Genomic DNA, 18,954 nt, shown 5'->3' on the forward strand with positions numbered 1-18,954 from the left:
TGAAAGAAACCGCAGGGCACTTCATATAAAATAGAATGGGGCATCTGAGGAGGTAACTGAGGCATGGCCTGGACAGCATTATCCTGAGAGACAAGCTCAGGATACATTTTATCTTTAAAGTTTAAATTCTTATCTAAACATAGGAGGCATAATCTGAGCCTCCAAAGTAAACATTTAACTAAGGAAGCTGCAACAATTAGTTCAGTGTCTATAGTAGCAAAAAGTATTTGAAAATTCTCACAGAATTAAACAAACTAAATAGAAGTAAAAAACCCCACTGCAGAAAGAGATCAAAAGTAAGACGCTACCTCTATATCCTCAGACTGACTGAGGTAACTCACCACACCGAAACCAGGAGCTCCCACTAGCAACCGTGTCAAAAGAAAATAAATGCCCCCAACAGCAGCTCCAAGAAGCACGCCACTCTGCTGCTCAAGACGCTATGAGAAATCAAAAGAGGAAGAGCAGAGAAACACGTGACCGCAACGTCACCAGCCCCAAGCGCGCGAAACAAGCGCCAAATTTAAAAACAAAATACTGCCAAAATAAAAACCCACCAAAATAGGGAAAACAAAATAACCCTGAAACGTCCAGCCTTCTTAGCCTCAAAATCTAGGGCTAAATATTAACCCCCAAAGACTCTCCTCCTATTGTAGATTTTTTTTGTTTTTAATAAAATACACTTAGATGCCCCTGTACATGAAATACAGCCCAAACTCATATTCCCATACCCAGGAAAAAAAATGAGTCCCATACAAAAGATACACAGAGGATTAACCTCTAAAGTGCTGCCCCCAATACCTAGAAGGCAAAAGCCCATACCTGTGAATCCGGCTGCAGGGCAGGAACAGCTTCTAAGGTGCGACTGATACACCAACATCTGTAAGAGACCCGAAGAAAAAGAACAAACAGAGAAACCAGCTCTGATTTTCTATTAAAGGGGTAGCATAAGTGTTAGAAATAAAGCAAGGACCACCTTGCACCTTTCTAACGGCTAAAAGCCACCATTACTCCTACCAAGGAGATTGACATGGACACAGCATAGCCCCAAATCCTTGCTTGCAGGGAAAAGTGCCCATTAAAGGATTAATATCTTCAAACACCTTCTTCACCATCCTCCCGTGATCAAAGCAAAGAGAATGACTGGGGGTTATGGGTAAGGGAAGTGATACTTAACAGCTTTGCTGGGGTGCTCTTTGCTGCCTCCTGCTGGCCAGGAGTGAATATCCCACTAATAATTGGAATGAATTGTGTACTCTATGCCATAGGAAAGAAATATGGCTTAAACCCCCCTTTCCATCCAATTTTTTTAAATAGTGCAATTGTAATAGTTTTCTCTTATTTGTAAAACATGGCTAAATGTTTTCCTTGCAGCAGGCTATTATGTGCAAAGGCTTTATGTTATAGCTTTATAGGTCTAGTATAATTAGACAGCAATACATACCCCAAAATATCTCAGTTTATTTGCATTTTTCATAACAATGGATAACAGCTTGTAAAACCCACTGATCAACGGCAGACGAGTTGATTGTAGCACAATCTCATAACCAAAAACATAGACCCATGGTTCAAAGTATTCCAAATGTTTGTTTGGTAATATTTCACTGAAAGAGATCATGCAAACCTTTATTAAGTTATCTGTACTATACTCCAGTCAGAATTTTCTTTTTTAGTATTACAACAAACCTACAAAAAATGATGTATAATATATTGCAGCAGATGAAAATTGCATTGCAAATTGGTTGCAGAGAAAAAAAAAAGAAATGTTAAGTTTTTAATATGTCTATTAAAAAAAATGTTGTTTCCTTTGCTCTTGGTGTAACATCACAAAATAATAAGGGGAAAATGTAGCAATCAAAAGCGTGCATTGATCACAACGTCTTACATTTAGTAGTCACAGTTTTGCAGACCAGGGGAAGCTAGGGAACAGTGGTTGAAAAAAATCATAATTTCCTTTTGGTTTATTTTTTATTTGACAAAGTTCCTTTTGATTAATAAAACTTCAATACATTTTTTGTTCAAGAATTAGCCTATTTCAAGAATAGCATCAATCTTATCTTCTCACACTCTATATTCACAAAGGACACATTATTATACCACTCTATGTCTGAAGAAGGGGGTCACAGCAAAACAAAACATAATTAAATATTTATTGAATTACAACTGGAGACGGTCTTTTGGGGAACTTCTATGTTATATTTTTAAAGTGCACCCCAGTCAACTAAAGTAACATATATTCTTTTTTTTTTTTTTTTTTTAATTATTTTTATTGAGGTTCTGAAAAAGGCATACATAAGATGTGAAAAACATACACGGTGATAATGAAATGCTGGGAACATATAGTACAATTCTGTGTAACAGCATAATACAATTCTGAAAGGGAGAATGCAGAAGCATATTATACAAGTGTTATGCCTAACATTCTGTATGCCTCCTAACTAACAAAAGAGGCCACTCTCGGACCTCATTAATAGACACAGAACCATAGGTAGGGGGCTATGTCTAGCTGAGAGACCACTTTAGGATCTCTAAATGAGAACCTCTTTTTATATACATTTATTAACACCTCATATAGAAATATAGGGTAGTATAACGGTAAAAAAACTTGGTAAAGTTGTGTATAAATTTGGGATATTTGGTGTTATACGTTGTATCCTGGTAATTTTAATAGTTGAGAGATCTTTTGTATAAATTGAATTAAGTAGACAAGAGAACATAAATGCGCATAGACAAGGTAACCTAATACATATAAAATATTAATAGCAAGGTACATCTTTCTGATAACTCAATGGGCCACTGTCGGACCTAATCTAGATACTAGTTCAAAATAGGGAAAGAAAGAATTTAGCATACTTAATCAGTAGGTAATGTTAAAAGTTGTGAAGGTGCGGCATTAGCAAGATAAGCCGCGTATTTAGCCTTCCTATCTTAGGAGGTACATTAAACTGGAAGGGCGGGGGGGGGGGGAGGGGAGAGGGGGGGGGGGGGAGGAGGTGGTAGAGTGAAGATGATAGCCTGAATACCTGAGCAAGGCTCATAGTCTGCGTTGAAAGTAGCGAGGGCTCATGGATTATTAGAGGATAGAGAGGAACAGGTTGTTTATATGGTAGGTCAATGCTGTGTCCTGTATAAAAAAGAATTCCAGATACAGAATTCAAGATATGGGGGGAAGGGGGTGATTATTTAAATGTGTTAAGTGGAAATTGTCAGAGAATTGTGCCTTTCCAGACTATATTCTGCTCAATGGATCCCAAGAATTCAGGATATTTTTAATACCAGGGGTTATGTAGCTCTGTTATATAGGATATAGGAGCAAGGAGCTAAGTATCAAGGAATTAGCGCAGGTCCAGCCTGCACTGGAAGACAGGTCATCATGTAGTGTTTGAGGTCTGCTTATCACACAAACTTAAATAGGTATCATAATTACAGTGCTCCTACCTATAAATTCACATTGGGTTAGCATTTAAATTGCTTGCTTTTGCTATGGCTATAAAATCATTATAAATATAACAGTAGAAACATGCCTAAAGAAACTATGGCTGAAACTTATCTGTGGAGCTATATTTTTGCAGATTATAGACAATAAGCTGCCCCGGCCGCTGGCAGCAATAAGTCGTAGTTAAAAACTGTACCTAAGCCCCAAACATATGCGTAAGATGTAGAGATCTGCAGTTATGAGAGCACCATGCAGGTTCAGTATAGAACATTATGAGTACCAATAAACAGTAAACAGTAAGGAGCCTGTAAATATAAGAAATTGCACGTATGTAGCAGGTAAATCAAACACTAAAATATTTAAGACACAATATGCCCCCATTATATAGCAACATGTTAAGAGTGAAACAGTGAGCATTGACAAGACAGCGTATGATAAGGAATCGTTTCTCAGACAGAGTAACAATAATAAGGGCCTAAATTAACAAGATGGTGATAGATGGTAAGAGCAGTAAAAAAGAACAAAACATAAAGATGTGCATATTTCCCTTGAGACTTGGAACTTTATGAACAACTAACAACTATGGTGATGTCCACATAACATTGCATCAAACAAACTAGGGAATAAGTCTGCGAGAGATTCAGTAAATAACAAGGGGGCTTGAAGGTAACAGCCAGTTCAAGCCAACTCGTGGTGGAGAGCTCAGGGATGATGTGATGTAAATGAATGCGGCATAAATGATATTATGAACGTTTTATAAGTAATGCTCTACATGTGTATAAACCAGACATTACTCAAATTATATATCGCTCCTTGAAGCACTGCCATTTAAATGATAATGTGATCCTATTGAGAAAAGCTGTTTGGGAGAGCTGTAGATGAGAGGCTGCACGAGCAATAATATAAACAGTGTGAACAGATATCCGTATACTCTGCAGCATTGAGTCTTGAGAAACTGAGCTCACTACTACTATACTGAAGTATCAATGACTTGTTTCTATAGTCAAGCGCGGGGTTGCTCATATAGTGTGAAATAGTTTCCCTGAAGCAGGTTTAATGCCAAAGTTTAGATAATCCCGGTCGCCACCGGGGTCCCAGCCTCTCATCAGGATACGGATTGCACAGTCTGTTACTGGAGGCCGCCGTGAAGCTAGCAAGGTAATCGCTAAAGTACAGAGGAGATCGTGTGGGTTCTTTGCTATTGTACCGGTAAGTGTACTATGCAGCTCTAGGGACCTTAGGCAGCTCCCATATATCTTAGGAGCAATTACTTGCGGATTGAAGTCAGCATGACTGTGTGACATAGCTGGTCTGAGCGTTGTATGTGTAGCCGTACCAGCTGGAGGTTTAGCTTCTAAGGGTGCCGGTTGCCTACCCTTGCTTGTCTTGATTGCGGTATCTCCCCAGACCAGGTGAACCGTTGCAGGCCCATACTCCGCTCTTAAACTCTCATGTCTAGCCGTGCAATTGGGTGTGTGATCAGCATGGGCCGCACACATGACCTCCATCCGCCGGGGCGCCTGGGTTGTGAGGCGTTCAAACACACTGCGGCAATCAGCTATAAAAGAGTGTATGTCCACCATAATTTGCTCCGCAGTCTCCATAGTTAGAGGTAGTGAGGGGCAGCGTTCTAGAGGATAATGCTACAGTGATAGGCCCAAGATGGCTGCCCTCAAAGCTGCTTGTCAGCAATTTATGCACCAAAATCAGGGAATTCAGTCATTCCAGGAAAGCTCTCCTTATAATTAGGTTCGCAGGTCACTCGTACTGGTCAATCTTGATGAAGGGCCAAATATTCAAGCTGGAACAGTCCATAATCTTGCTTTTTATAAATACTAGAGCCGGAGCACTTGAAATGTGCGACTGTACAGTTTCCTAGTTGGCTCCTCCCCCCAAGTAACATATATTCTGACCTGTGCAAGTCTCCAAAGACTTTTTCATCATATTGGGACTAGCACATAAACATATCTTCACACATATTTTGGAATATAAAGTCATTTCACACTGGAGTTTTCCCCCACTGCATATATATATATATATATATATATATATTGGAGTTATATGATTTTATTTCTTATTTTTTTTTATTTTGGGACTATTGTTGGCCACTCTCACATTTTAATCATTTTCTTATATATGTGAATATAGTCATATTATTTGTGAAATAAATTGTTATATTTTAATACGGTTTATTGCTATATGTATATCCTGTTCATATTTTAGCCTTTTTATGGGCTCCGTTATGATGCGAAATTTGTAAAAATTATAATCTGAGTAGGAGATTATTTTGGGAGCCTATGTGTTTCTAATTAGGCGCTACAATTTTCTCTTTTACATCAGTCTTTCAACTTTCACCTCACTCCATCAAGGAGGCAAAAGAAAGGACATTGGATGCAGGGTAAGTGATATTCGTGTACTCTCACCATCTGATGAGTTTCTTTAGTTTTCAGTAACTAGAATATCATAAGTATGTCTTACTCTATGTCAATGAATACGGGAAGAATGCTGGCCTTCTCATATGCAGCTTAATAAATAATATTTAGAACCTAAGACTGGTGTACCAGGGGCAAGGGCAAGATGAACATTAATTCCAAGTAAGTGCTAAATATAACACTTAATTTATTAGTGAACAATGTGAACAATGAATGCATTTGAACAACATTAGCAATTATTAAGCCAATTTAGCATGAGACACAGGTAAACAAGGCTTTACTGATATAAAAAAATGTTTGTTTTTTTCAGTTAAAGTGATAGTAAATCCTAACGTTTGTGAAACGCTCGGCTTTACCATTGGAACAAATAAAGGGGACTTTCAGTCATAAAATATAAAATACTTCATGCTGAAAGTTCGTTTATTTGTTTGAAGCGTTCACCGCACTGAGCTCCTCAGGCAGCCCACGGCAGAATCCTATTTTGCTGTGAGGTGATGTTTCCACCTCTTAGCCAAAAGTCGTGTGGGCCAGCTGGCGCCAAATGAATAAACCTAAAGTAAGATGATAGTTGCAGAAGATTAAAATTAAAGTCTGTTTTATTGATGCCAAAATAAAATGCAAACAAGCATTTTGTTCTTGGGGTGTAAAGGACACATTTAAATTAATATACTCCTACAGAGAATTCTGACCTTTTAAGTCGGGATCAGACTCATATACTTTTGGAAAGTTCTACTCTGTGGAAAGCAAAACTGGGCTAAAAGAGGTTGCTTCCAGGTGGTAACTCACCATAGAACAAGCTACTGAGCGGTTTGTTCTTGGTTGAGCCCTTTTACCTCTGTACACACTAATGGGACATAAAGCCCAAACATTTTCTTTAATAATTCAGATAGAGCATACAACTTTCCACAGTACTTCAATTATCAGATTTTCTTTGTTTTAAAATCAGAAGGTAAGCTCGGGAGTCTGCAGCACTATACGTCAGCAGTTTTGCAACACTGTTATGCATTAGCAAGAGCACTAGATGGTAGCACTATTTCCTGTCATGTAGCACTCCAGACATGAGCACGCTACCTACCTAGATATTTATTTAACAAATAATAACATAAAATGAAGCAAATTGGATAATAGAAGTAAATCGGAAAGTTTTTTTTAATAATTTTATTCTTTATCTGAATCATGAAAGAAAAATTTTGGGTTTCATGTCCCTTTAAATTGAATGCTTATCTCCCATACCCCTTTTAATTTGTAAAGTTGTGGTTTAACAGTGATTTGACACTGCTTTTATATATGGTCTGTGTAATAAATCATTCAAATAACCTCATAGAAATAATTAATAGTTTAATTAAGCATGCAGCATTAAAGAGGATCACACATAAGCTAAATAAAATTAGACATGACTGAGCTGTCAATGAGAAACATGTTTATTTTTTGCACACCAAATATTATGTCTATTGCAAGTCTAAACCAATTAATTTACCACACAAAACAATAATTAAAGTTCTTTGATTTGAAGTTTAAGATTAAAACTTACCTGCAAAAATCTACTAGGTTCACAAAAGCAGTAAAATCTTTTGGCTTTGTAGGATAAAGATTGGCTGCTGGATCAGAGGTAGCAATGAGCAATGAACTGCTTATATCCGAATCACCCTAAAAGGAAAGCGGAGAAAAAATAATTTGGTTATCTAAATATAAGCAATCAAAGTAGGTAAAGACTACAAAAAAGAGCTACCTAAACCTAAAAATGTAGGAAACAAAAAATGTTCAGTCTTCATAGTGTGCATATGCGTATAAACATGTTTTATAGCACTGTTGTGCTAAATTATTCATATAGGTTTTTTTGATGGTTCCTTTTGGTTGATGTAGTATTCATTAGAACATTAGTTAATGCTGCATAATTATTATCACAACATTACGCCTTATTGCTGCTATTATATTAGCCAACAAAATATTAACAACTTAAATGCACTAAAACCACAGATCTAAACTGAGCAAAACTGATCACATCTAAGAAGAGAGAGTTCAGCTCCCCCCCCCCCCCCCCAGGAAACCGGGTAAGCAGAGAATATTGATATCCTCTGCCTAACTTACAATATTTCTTTGACCATGGAAGAGCTACTGTATCTGCAGGTGCAAGCCTTATTTGCTCAATTTGACCGACAAATACAGCTTCGATTCAACCGAATCACAGCAATTGCAGAGGCTCAGGGTACAAAAGAGGATAAGGCAGAGCCCAACATGGCCAGGAAGACGGATTGCGGCCTGGGGGAGCTGCATGCAGAGTCACAACACAGCGTGAGCTCTGTGCTGCCAGATAAACCTACCCGCTATAAAGCCAAGTCTCCCCGCATCCCACATGAGCTGCAAACAGCTACAGGATCATCTATGGCTGAGCTTCAACCTTAAGCGTTAGACCCTGAATTAGGAGCAGATCCGGCTGTTTCTTCTCGGCGGCTGCAACTCTATACTGTGCAGGAGAATGAAATGGGAGCTGATGGAGTGCTGATTCTGTTGCAAGATGGAGACTTTACGATCCCTGCGACTCACGCTTCTGCTATTAAAGGGAATTTTTATAAAGAGACTAGTGGCTTTGACTCTTACTTTTTTTGGAGACTACCAGGCTGTGAATGTGCCGGGGAGAGCGGCCGGCACCCATGTGCGCAGTCCTATTACAGCTTGGAGTCTATGGCTGACCTCTCAGTTTATTCTACACCCACTAGTCCCTATAGCTTGGAGAACTGGAGTGGGTTAGTTTAGGGGTTGTACCCTGAGACTGCTGACCAAGCTGGCAACATGGTCCCATCAGAGGTTAATTTTCCCAGTCCAGTGTGGGATGCCTGCATGTTGTGGGAGCGGTCTCTTAATTTAGATAGGCATTAAGGGATGTGTGGGGCACTGAATGTTACTTAGATAGGGGAGCATAAAGATATTATATCAGTTACATAATTGTATATTGGGTGCGTAAACAGGGCCCTCAAGTGGCGGCTCTTTTGCTGAACCAGTGGGATTAAGGTGAGGCTCTAATATGGACAAATTTCATTACCCAATCAGTGACACTCTATATCCTGGTAGCTGTGATCAATGTATAAACTGTATGTCTCCATATATACATAGCCCTGGCACGTGACTCTAATGTTGTGTAGTTTCTCATTGGAGGGTTTCAGCATTTTGTCTAGATACTAGGTACTTTTGACATGGTACCCTAAGTCAGGTTTGCAATGTTAACTGAATATTTTATGTATGCATTTTCCTTACATTCTTCGCAGTATGTTGAATGCTCTTCTAAAACTCTTAAATATACAGCTTGTATTTAATTGCCCCTTACAAGCTTGGGTAGTGTGCTATTTATCATTATATAATGCATAATATCTTGTATCTAATTGCCCTTAAAAGCCTCAGTACTGTGTTATTTATCAATAAAATATGGATAATGGCTTGTATTCAATTGCTCCTTATCAGCATGAGTAGTGTGCTACTTTTCATGAAAATATTCTTTAGTTTCCATAGACATTTCTTAATGTTTAGTTTATAATACATATTGCTCTTTGATATATTTACCTAATAGTTAATGGACCCTGCCACATATCACGGTTTGCATTATGAGGGGTTATTTACTATTAGAAGACAATAAAGCGATTTGCTCCTCAAAAGTTTAAAACGTCCTTTTATTGCACAATTTTAAAAACAAGTATCAAAGCTTGCAGAACAAACATCGGGTGTTAAGCGCAGCACTTGCGGCTTACGCGTTTTGGCTAACAAGACGTAATCATAGCCTGTTAGAGCTGTGCTATTCGCACCTATTTAAAACTGAAACAACAATTCTATTGGCCATTGCATTGCTTTACACATGAACTAAATGAAAAAATATGCCTACCACCTTTAATAGATTAACCATTTCTCACATAAAACTGTTAGCCAAATAAGACTGAATAACTGACAGTGGAGGCTCCTCTATAGGAGCACTTGAGCACGTGAACCCCCTGACCCCTGATGACCCCACCCTGACCACTGATGAAAAAAAAAAAAAAAAAGATTGAGAAATAAAATTAAAAATTAAATTTTTTAAACTTTATTTCCTGACTAAATAAAAAAATCCTCCAGGCTCCACTGCAGTTTTGACTTAAAAAACATTAAAATTGCAGTTTTTTAGGCTGAAGTGGAATGGGCTTTTGCCTAATACTTCTATCTATCGCACCTGCTGTGCAGTGCGATAGATAGAAGTATAGGCAAAAGCACTTTCCACTTTAAAACTGCATTGACTGCAGCGCCACCTACAGACCAGCCCATAGCCTTCTTAAGAGCACAGCTCTTAGTGTGTGGGAGCCAGCTGTCACGTGACACTCGCACACTAAGAGCTGTGTGTGTGGGAGGAGGAGCATCGTGGCTCATGGGATTCAGTTCAGAGGTGCGGGCTACTTATGTAGTTCTCTTTATGTGCTATGCGCAGCAATTGGCACTACCCCAGTCACTGAAGGGTTAACTCTAACAGCAGCTATGTAAGTACAGCACCATTTAATCACTCACAATATAACACGTACGTGTGCTGCTGCTGACTTCTGTGTAGTGTAATGGCTCATATCAATGAGTTAATGCCATATTAATACATTTGATTTGTTTTCAGAGCTGTGCATTGTAAGGAATGGCTAATCGCAATCTATTAATGCATCTCACATTTTTAGAATAATGTCATGTGTTTAAAGGTTAATGTGGAATTCTCTTCAAACATCCCCAGCATATTTTGAGTGCAACACTGTGGTTGCATTACACTATTACAGCACATACCAAGTGCTAAGTGCTTTCAGTGTGGCAAGGGCCGTTTCCATTCTAAGCAGGCAGACCTGGCTGTTCCATTGCGCGGCCAGTGACTGGGGGCTCTTACATTTCTTTTTATTTCAAGTTTTTCTTTTTATTGTTGTAGTCATTTGAGGCAAGAAAAGCACTAACTGTTGGAAGCCTAAGGAGCACCCTGCTGCTAACTGATGTAGAGCAGGCAGTTAGCGTGGGATGACATTTTTTCATTTTGCATTTTGCTTCTCCTGCACCCCTGCTTTTCTTCACAGTCTGCTGCCTCCACTGAGCCTGTCTGTGAGTATCTGCAGAGGCAGTTAGCGCGGGAGCAGGGAGAAAGAACGTCTTTTGAGTGGCAAACAGCAGTATTTGAAGCTCCTCTACTCTTCTTTGAGAGACTGTCACTGCCTGACCTGACCTTACTAAGCTAACTCTTTAGCGGCTGAGGCTGTTAAATATTTATTAGCTCAAGAGCAGCAGAGGTTGTCCGTGGCTCAGCCAACATCCCAGGGCAGGCAGTAGTAGTACTGTGTGTAGAATTATTACACTGATACTGTGTGCTGCCATGCAGGACAGGACATAAAGGCTCCCAGCAGAACTCATCATGCTTTTTTAACCCTTATGCTCCTGTTAGAAAACAGAATTTATGCTTACCTGATAAATTACTTTCTCCAACGGTGAGTCCGGTCCACGACGTCATCCTTACTTGTGGGAATATCTCTTCCCCAACAGGAAATGGCAAAGAGTCCCAGCAAAGCTGGCCATATAGTCCCTCCTAGGCTCCGCCCACCCCAGTCATTCGACCGACGGACAGGAGGAAAAAAATAGGAGAAACCATATGGTACCGTGGTGACTGTAGTTAGAGAAAATAATTCATCAGACCTGATTAAAAAACCAGGGCGGGCCGTGGACCGGACACACCGTTGGAGAAAGTAATTTATCAGGTAAGCATAAATTCTGTTTTCTCCAACATTGGTGTGTCCGGTCCACGGCGTCATCCTTACTTGTGGGAACCAATACCAAAGCTTTAGGACACGGATGAAGGGAGGGAGCAAATCAGGTTACCTAAACGGAAGGCACCACGGCTTGCAAAACCTTTCTCCCAAAAATAGCCTCCGAAGAAGCAAAAGTATCAAATTTGTAAAATTTGGCAAAAGTGTGCAGTGAAGACCAAGTCGCTGCCTTACATATCTGATCAACAGAAGCCTCATTCTTGAAGGCCCATGTGGAAGCCACAGCCCTAGTAGAGTGAGCTGTGATTCTTTCAGGAGGCTGCCGTCCGGCAGTCTCGTAAGCCAATCGGATGATGCTTTTCAGCCAAAAGGAAAGAGAGGTAGAAGTCACTTTTTTACCTCTCCTTTTACCAGAATAGACGACAAACAGAGAAGATGTGTGTCTGAAATCTTTTGTAGCCTCTAAATAGAATTTTAGAGCACGGACTACGTCCAAATTGTGTAACAAACGTTCCTTCTTTGAAACTGGGTTCGGACACAAAGAAGGTACAACTATCTCCTGGTTAATATTTTTGTTAGAAACAACCTTTGGAAGAAAACCAGGCTTAGTACGCAAAACCACCTTATCTGCATGGAACACCAGATAGGGCGGAGAACACTGCAGAGCAGATAACTCTGAAACTCTTCTAGCAGAAGAAATAGCAACCAAAAACAAAACTTTCCAAGATAATAACTTAATATCTATGGAATGTAGAGGTTCAAACGGAACCCCTTGAAGAACTGAAAGAACTAAATTTAGACTCCAGGGAGGAGTCAAAGGTCTGTAAACAGGCTTGATCCTAACCAGAGCCTGAACAAATGCTTGAACATCTGGCACAGCTGCCAGTCGTTTGTGTAGTAAGACAGATAAAGCAGAAATCTGTCCCTTTAGAGAACTCGCAGATAATCCTTTCTCCAAACCTTCTTGCAGAAAGGAAAGAATCTTAGGAATTTTTATCTTATTCCATGGGAATCCCTTGGATTCACACCAACAGATATATATTTTCCATATTTTATGGTAAATCTTTCTAGTTACCGGTTTTCTGGCCTGAACCAGAGTATCTATCACAGAATCTGAAAACCCATGCTTTGATAGAATCAAGCGTTCAATCTCCAAGCCGTCAGCTGGAGGGAGACCAGATTTGGATGTTCGAATGGACCCTGAACAAGAAGGTCCTGTCTCAAAGGTAGCTTCCATGGTGGAACCGATGACATATTCACCAGGTCTGCATACCAAGTCCTGCGTGGCCACGCAGGAGCTATCAAGATCACCGGAGCCCTCTCCTGTTTGATCCTGGCTACCAGCCTGGGAATGAGAGGAAACGGTGGAAACACATAAGCTAGGTTGAAGTTCCAAGGTGCTACTAGTGCATCTACTAGAGTCGCCTTGGGATCCCTGGATCTGGACCCGTAACAAGGAACCTTGAAGTTCTGACGAGACGCCATCAGATCCATGTCTGGAATGCCCCATAATTGAGTCAACTGGGCAAAGATCTCCGGGTGGAGTTCCCACTCCCCCAGATGGAATGTCTGACGACTCAGATAATCCACTTCCCAGTTTTCCACACCTGGGATGTGGATCGCAGATAGATGGCAGGAGTGATCCTCCGCCCATTGAATTATCTTGGTCACTTCTTTCATCGCCAGGGAACTCCTTGTTCCCCCCTGATGATTGATATACGCAACGGTCGTCATGTTGTCTGATTGGAATCTTATGAATCTGGCCTTTGCAAGCTGAGGCCAAGCCCTGAGAGCATTGAATATCGCTCTTAGTTCCAGAATGTTTATCGGGAGAAGAGACTCTTCCCGAGACCATAGTCCCTGAGCTTTCAGGGATTCCCAGACCGCGCCCCAGCCCACTAGACTGGCGTCGGTTGTGACAATGACCCACTCTGGTCTGCGGAAGCTCATTCCCTTGGATAGATGGTCCAGGGTCAGCCACCAACGGAGTGAATCTCTGGTCTTCTGATCTACTTGAATCACTGGAGACAAGTCTGTATAGTCCCCATTCCACTGTTTGAGCATGCACAGTTGTAATGGTCTTAGATGAATCCGTGCAAAAGGAACTATGTCCATTGCTGCAACCATCAACCCTACTACTTCCATGCACTGAGCTATGGAAGGGCGTGGAACAGAATGAAGAACTTGACAAGTGCTTAGAAGTTTTGACTTTCTGACCTCTGTCAGAAAAATCCTCATTTCTAAGGAATCTATTATTGTTCCCAAGAAGGGAACTCTTGTTGACGGAGACAGAGAACTTTTTTCTATGTTCACCTTCCATCCGTGCGATCTGAGAAAGGCCAGAACTATGTCTGTATGAGCCTTTGCTTTTGACAGAGACGACGCTTGTATTAGAATGTCGTCCAAATATGGTACTACTGCAATGCCCCTCGGTCTTAGAACCGCTAAAAGGGACCCGAGTACCTTTGTGAAAATCCTTGGAGCAGTGGCTAACCCGAATGGGAGGGCCACAAACTGGTAATGTTTGTCCAGAAAGGCGAACCTTAGAAACTGATGATGTTCTTTGTGGATAGGAATATGTAGGTACGCATCCTTTAGATCCACGGTAGTCATAAATTGACCTTCCTGGATAGTGGGTAGAATCGTTCGAATGGTTTCCATTTTGAACGATGGTACCCTGAGGAATTTGTTTAGGATCTTTAAATCCAGAATTGGTCTGAAGGTTCCCTCTTTTTTGGGAACTATGAACAGATTTGAGTAAAATCCCATTCCTTGTTCCGTCATTGGAACTGGGTGTATCACTCCCATTTTTAACAGGTCTTCTACACAATGTAAGAACGCCTGTCTCTTTATTTGGTTTGAGGATAAGTGAGACATGTGGAACCTTCCCCTTGGGGGTAGTTCCTTGAATTCCAGAAGATAACCCTGAGAAACTATTTCTAGCGTCCAGGGATCCTGAACATCTCTTGCCCAGGCCTGAGCGAAGAGAGAGAGTCTGCCTCCCACTAGATCCGGTCCCGGATCGGGGGCTACTCCTTCATGCTGTTTTGTTAGCAGCAGCAGGCTTCTTGGCCTGCTTACCCTTGTTCCAGCCTTGCATAGGTTTCCAGGCTGGTTTGGTCTGTGAGGCTTTACCCTCTTGCTTAGAGGATGCAGGATTAGAGGTCGGTCCGTTCCTGAAATTGCGAAAGGAACGAAAATTAGACTTATTCTTGGCCTTGAAAGGCCTATCTTGTGGAAGGGCGTGGCCCTTTCCTCCAGTGATGTCTGAAATGATCTCTTTTAATTCTGGCCCAAAGAGAGTTTTACCTTTGAAAGGGATGTTAAGCAATTTTGTCTTGGATGATACATCCGCTGACCAAGACTTTAGCCAAAGCGCTCTGCGCGCCACAATTGCAAACCCTGAATTTTTCGCCGCTAACCTGGCTAATTGCAAAGCGGCATCTAAAATAAAAGAGTTAGCCAACTTAAGTGCGTGAACTCTGTCCATAACCTCCTCATATGGAGTCTCTCTACTGAGCGACTTTTCCAGTTCCTCGAACCAGAAACACGCTGCTGTAGTGACAGGGATAATGCACGAAATGGGTTGTAGAAGGTAACCTTGCTGTACAAAAATCATTTTAAGCAAACCTTCCAATTTTTTATCCATAGGATCTTTGAAAGCACAACTATCCTCAATAGGAATAGTAGTGCGCTTGTTTAGAGTAGAAACTGCCCCCTCGACCTTAGGGACTGTCTGCCATAAGTCCTTTCTGGGGTTGACCATAGGAAATAATTTCTTAAATATAGGGGGGGGGGGAACAAAAGGTATGCCGGGCTTCTCCCACTCCTTATTCACTATGTCCGCCACCCGCTTGGGTATAGGAAAAGCGTCGGGGTGCACCGGAACCTCTAGAAACTTGTCCATTTTGCATAATTTCTCTGGAATGACCAAGTTGTCACAATCATCCAGAGTAGATAACACCTCCTTAAGCAGTGCGCGGAGATGTTCTAATTTAAATTTAAATGTCACAACATCAGGTTCAGCTTGTTGAGAAATTTTTCCTGAATCTGAAATTTCCCCATCTGACAAAACCTCCCTCATGGCCACTTCAGATTGGTGTGAGGGTATGACAGAACAATTATCATCAGCGCCCTCTTGCTCTTCAGTGTTTAAAACAGAGCAATCGCGCTTTCTCTGATATGCAGGCATTTTGGATAAAATATTTGCTATGGAGTTATCCATTACAGCCGTCAATTGTTGCATGGTAATAAGCATTGGCGTGCTAGAAGTACTAGGGGCCTCCTGCGTGGGCAAAACTGGTGTAGACACAGTAGGAGATGATGTAGTATCATGTCTACTCCCCTCATCTGAGGAATCATCTTGGGCAATTTCATTATCTGTGGCAGTACTGTCCTTACTTTGTTTAGACGCTATGACACAATTATCACACAATTTTGAATGGGGAGACACATTGGCTTTCATACATATAGAACATAGCTTATCCGAAGGCACAGACATGTTAAACAGGCTTAAACTTGTCAATAAAGCACAAAAACCGTTTTAAATCAAAACCGTTACTGTCTCTTTAAATTTTAAACAGAACACACTTTATTACTGAATATGTGAAAAAATATGAAGGAATTGTTCAAAATTTACCAAATTTTCACCACAGTGTCTTAAAGCATTAAAAGTATTGCACACCAATTTTCAGAGCTTTAACCCTTAAAAACATAATTTATGTAAGAACTTACCTGATAAATTCATTTCTTTCATATTAGCAAGAGTCCATGAGCTAGTGACGTATGGGATATACATTCCTACCAGGAGGGGCAAAGTTTCCCAAACCTCAAAATGCCTATAAATACACCCCTCACCACACCCACAATTCAGTTTAACGAATAGCCAAGAAGTGGGGTGATAAGAAAAAAGTGCGAAAGCATATAAAATAAGGAATTGGAATAATTGTGCTTTATACAAAAAAATCATAACCACCACAAAAAAAAAGGGCGGGCCTCATGGACTCTTGCTAATATGAAAGAAATGAATTTATCAGGTAAGTTCTTACATAAATTATGTTTTCTTTCATGTAATTAGCAAGAGTCCATGAGCTAGTGACGTATGGGATAATGATTACCCAAGATGTGGATCTTTCCACGCAAGAGTCACTAGAGAGGGAGGGATAAAATAAAGACAGCCAATTCCTGCTGAAAATAATCCACACCCAAAATAAAGTTTAATGAAAAACATAAGCAGAAGATTCAAACTGAAACCGCTGCCTGAAGTACTTTTCTACCAAAAACTGCTTCAGAAGAAGAAAATACATCAAAATGGTAGAATTTAGTAAAAGTATGCAAAGAGGACCAAGTTGCTGCTTTGCAAATCTGATCAACCGAAGCCTCATTAATAAACGCCCAGGAAGTAGAAACTGACCTAGTAGAATGAGCTGTAATCCTTTGAGGCGGAGTTTTACCCGACTCAACATAGGCAAGATGAATTAAAGATTTCAACCAAGATGCCAAAGAAATGGCAGAAGCTTTCTGGCCTTTTCTAGAACCGGAAAAGATAACAAATAAACTAGAAGTCTTTCGGAAAGACTTAGTAGCTTCAACATAATATTTTAAAGCTCTAACAACATCCAAAGAATGCAACGATTTCTCCTTAGAATTCTTAGGATTAGGACATAATGAAGGAACCACAATTTCTCTACTAATGTTGTTGGAATTCACAACTTTAGGTAAAAATTCAAAAGAAGTTCGCAACACCGCCTTATCCTGATGAAAAATCAGAAAAGGAGACTCACAAGAAAGAGCAGATAGTTCAGAGACTCTTCTGGCAGAAGAGATCGCCAAAAGGAACAAAACTTTCCAAGAAAGTAATTTAATGTCCAAAGAATGCATAGGTTCAAACGGAGGAGCTTGAAGAGCCCCCAGAACCAAATTCAAACTCCAAGGAGGAGAAATTGACTTAATGACAGGTTTTATACGAACCAAAGCTTGTACAAAACAATGAATATCAGGAAGATTAGCAATCTTTCTGTGAAAAAGAACAGAAAGAGCAGAGATTTGTCCTTTCAAAGAACTTGCGGATAAACCTTTATCTAAACCATCCTGAAGAAACTGTAAAATTCTCGGAATTCTAAAAGAATGCCAAGAAAAATGATGAGAAAGACACCAAGAAATATAAGTCTTCCAGACTCTATAATATATCTCTCTGGATACAGATTTACGAGCCTGTAACATAGTATTAATCACAGAGTCAGAGAAACCTCTTTGACCAAGAATCAAGCGTTCAATCTCCATACCTTTAAATTTAAGGATTTGAGATCCTGATGGAAAAAAGGACCTTGCGACAGAAGGTCTGGTCGTAGCGGAAGAGTCCACGGATGGCAAGAGGCCATCCGGACAAGATCCGCATACCAAAACCTGTGAGGCCATGCCGGAGCTACCAGCAGAACAAACGAGCATTCCTTCAGAATCTTGGAGATTACTCTTGGAAGAAGAACTAGAGGCGGAAAGATATAGGCAGGATGATACTTCCAAGGAAGTGATAATGCATCCACTGCTTCTGCCTGAGGATCCCGGGATCTGGACAGATACCTGGGAAGTTTCTTGTTTAGATGAGACGCCATCAGATCTATCTCTGGAAGCTCCCACATTTGAACAATCTGAAGAAATACCTCTGGGTGAAGAGACCATTCGCCCGGATGCAACGTTTGGCGACTGAGATAATCCGCTTCCCAATTGTCTATACCTGGGAAATGAACCGCAGAGATTAGACAGGAGCTGGATTCCACCCAAACCAAAATTCGAGATACTTCTTTCATAGCCAGAGGACTGTGAGTCCCTCCTTGATGATTGATGTATGCCACAGTTGTGACATTGTCTGTCTGAAAACAAATGAACGATTCTCTCTTTAGAAGAGGCCAAGACTGAAGAGCTCTGAAAATTGCACGGAGTTCCAAAATATTGATCGGTAATCTCACCTCCTGAGATTCCCAAACTCCTTGTGCCGTCAGAGATCCCCACACAGCTCCCCAACCTGTGAGACTTGCATCTGTTGAAATTACAGTCCAGGTCGGAAGCACAAAAGAAGCCCCCTGAATTAAACGATGGTGATCTGTCCACCACGTTAGAGAGTGTCGTACAATCGGTTTTAAAGATATTAATTGAAATATCTTTGTGTAATCCTTGCACCATTGATTCAGCATACAGAGCTGAAGAGGTCGCATGTGAAAACGAGCAAAGGGGATCGCGTCCGATGCAGCAGTCATAAGACCTAGAATTTCCATGCATAAGGCTACCGAAGGGAATGATTGTGACTGAAGGTTTCGACAAGCTGAAATCAATTTTAGACGTCTCTTGTCTG

At 40.6% G+C, this 18,954-nt stretch overlaps 1 protein-coding gene across 1 annotated transcript in view; it reads right to left on the reverse strand.

Moving 5' to 3' along the window:
• The window catches only part of PRKDC (protein kinase, DNA-activated, catalytic subunit), a 2,064,551-nt gene that overhangs the window by 1,717,091 nt on the left and 328,506 nt on the right, over positions 1-18,954 (reverse strand). Inside the window, 2 exon segments of the mRNA XM_053715028.1 lie at positions 1,445-1,604; positions 7,400-7,515. Coding sequence (XP_053571003.1) covers positions 1,445-1,604; positions 7,400-7,515 — 276 coding nt within the window.

This window comes from Bombina bombina, chromosome 5 (genome assembly GCF_027579735.1).
Source record: "Bombina bombina isolate aBomBom1 chromosome 5, aBomBom1.pri, whole genome shotgun sequence".
Lineage (NCBI taxonomy): Eukaryota > Metazoa > Chordata > Amphibia > Anura > Bombinatoridae > Bombina > Bombina bombina.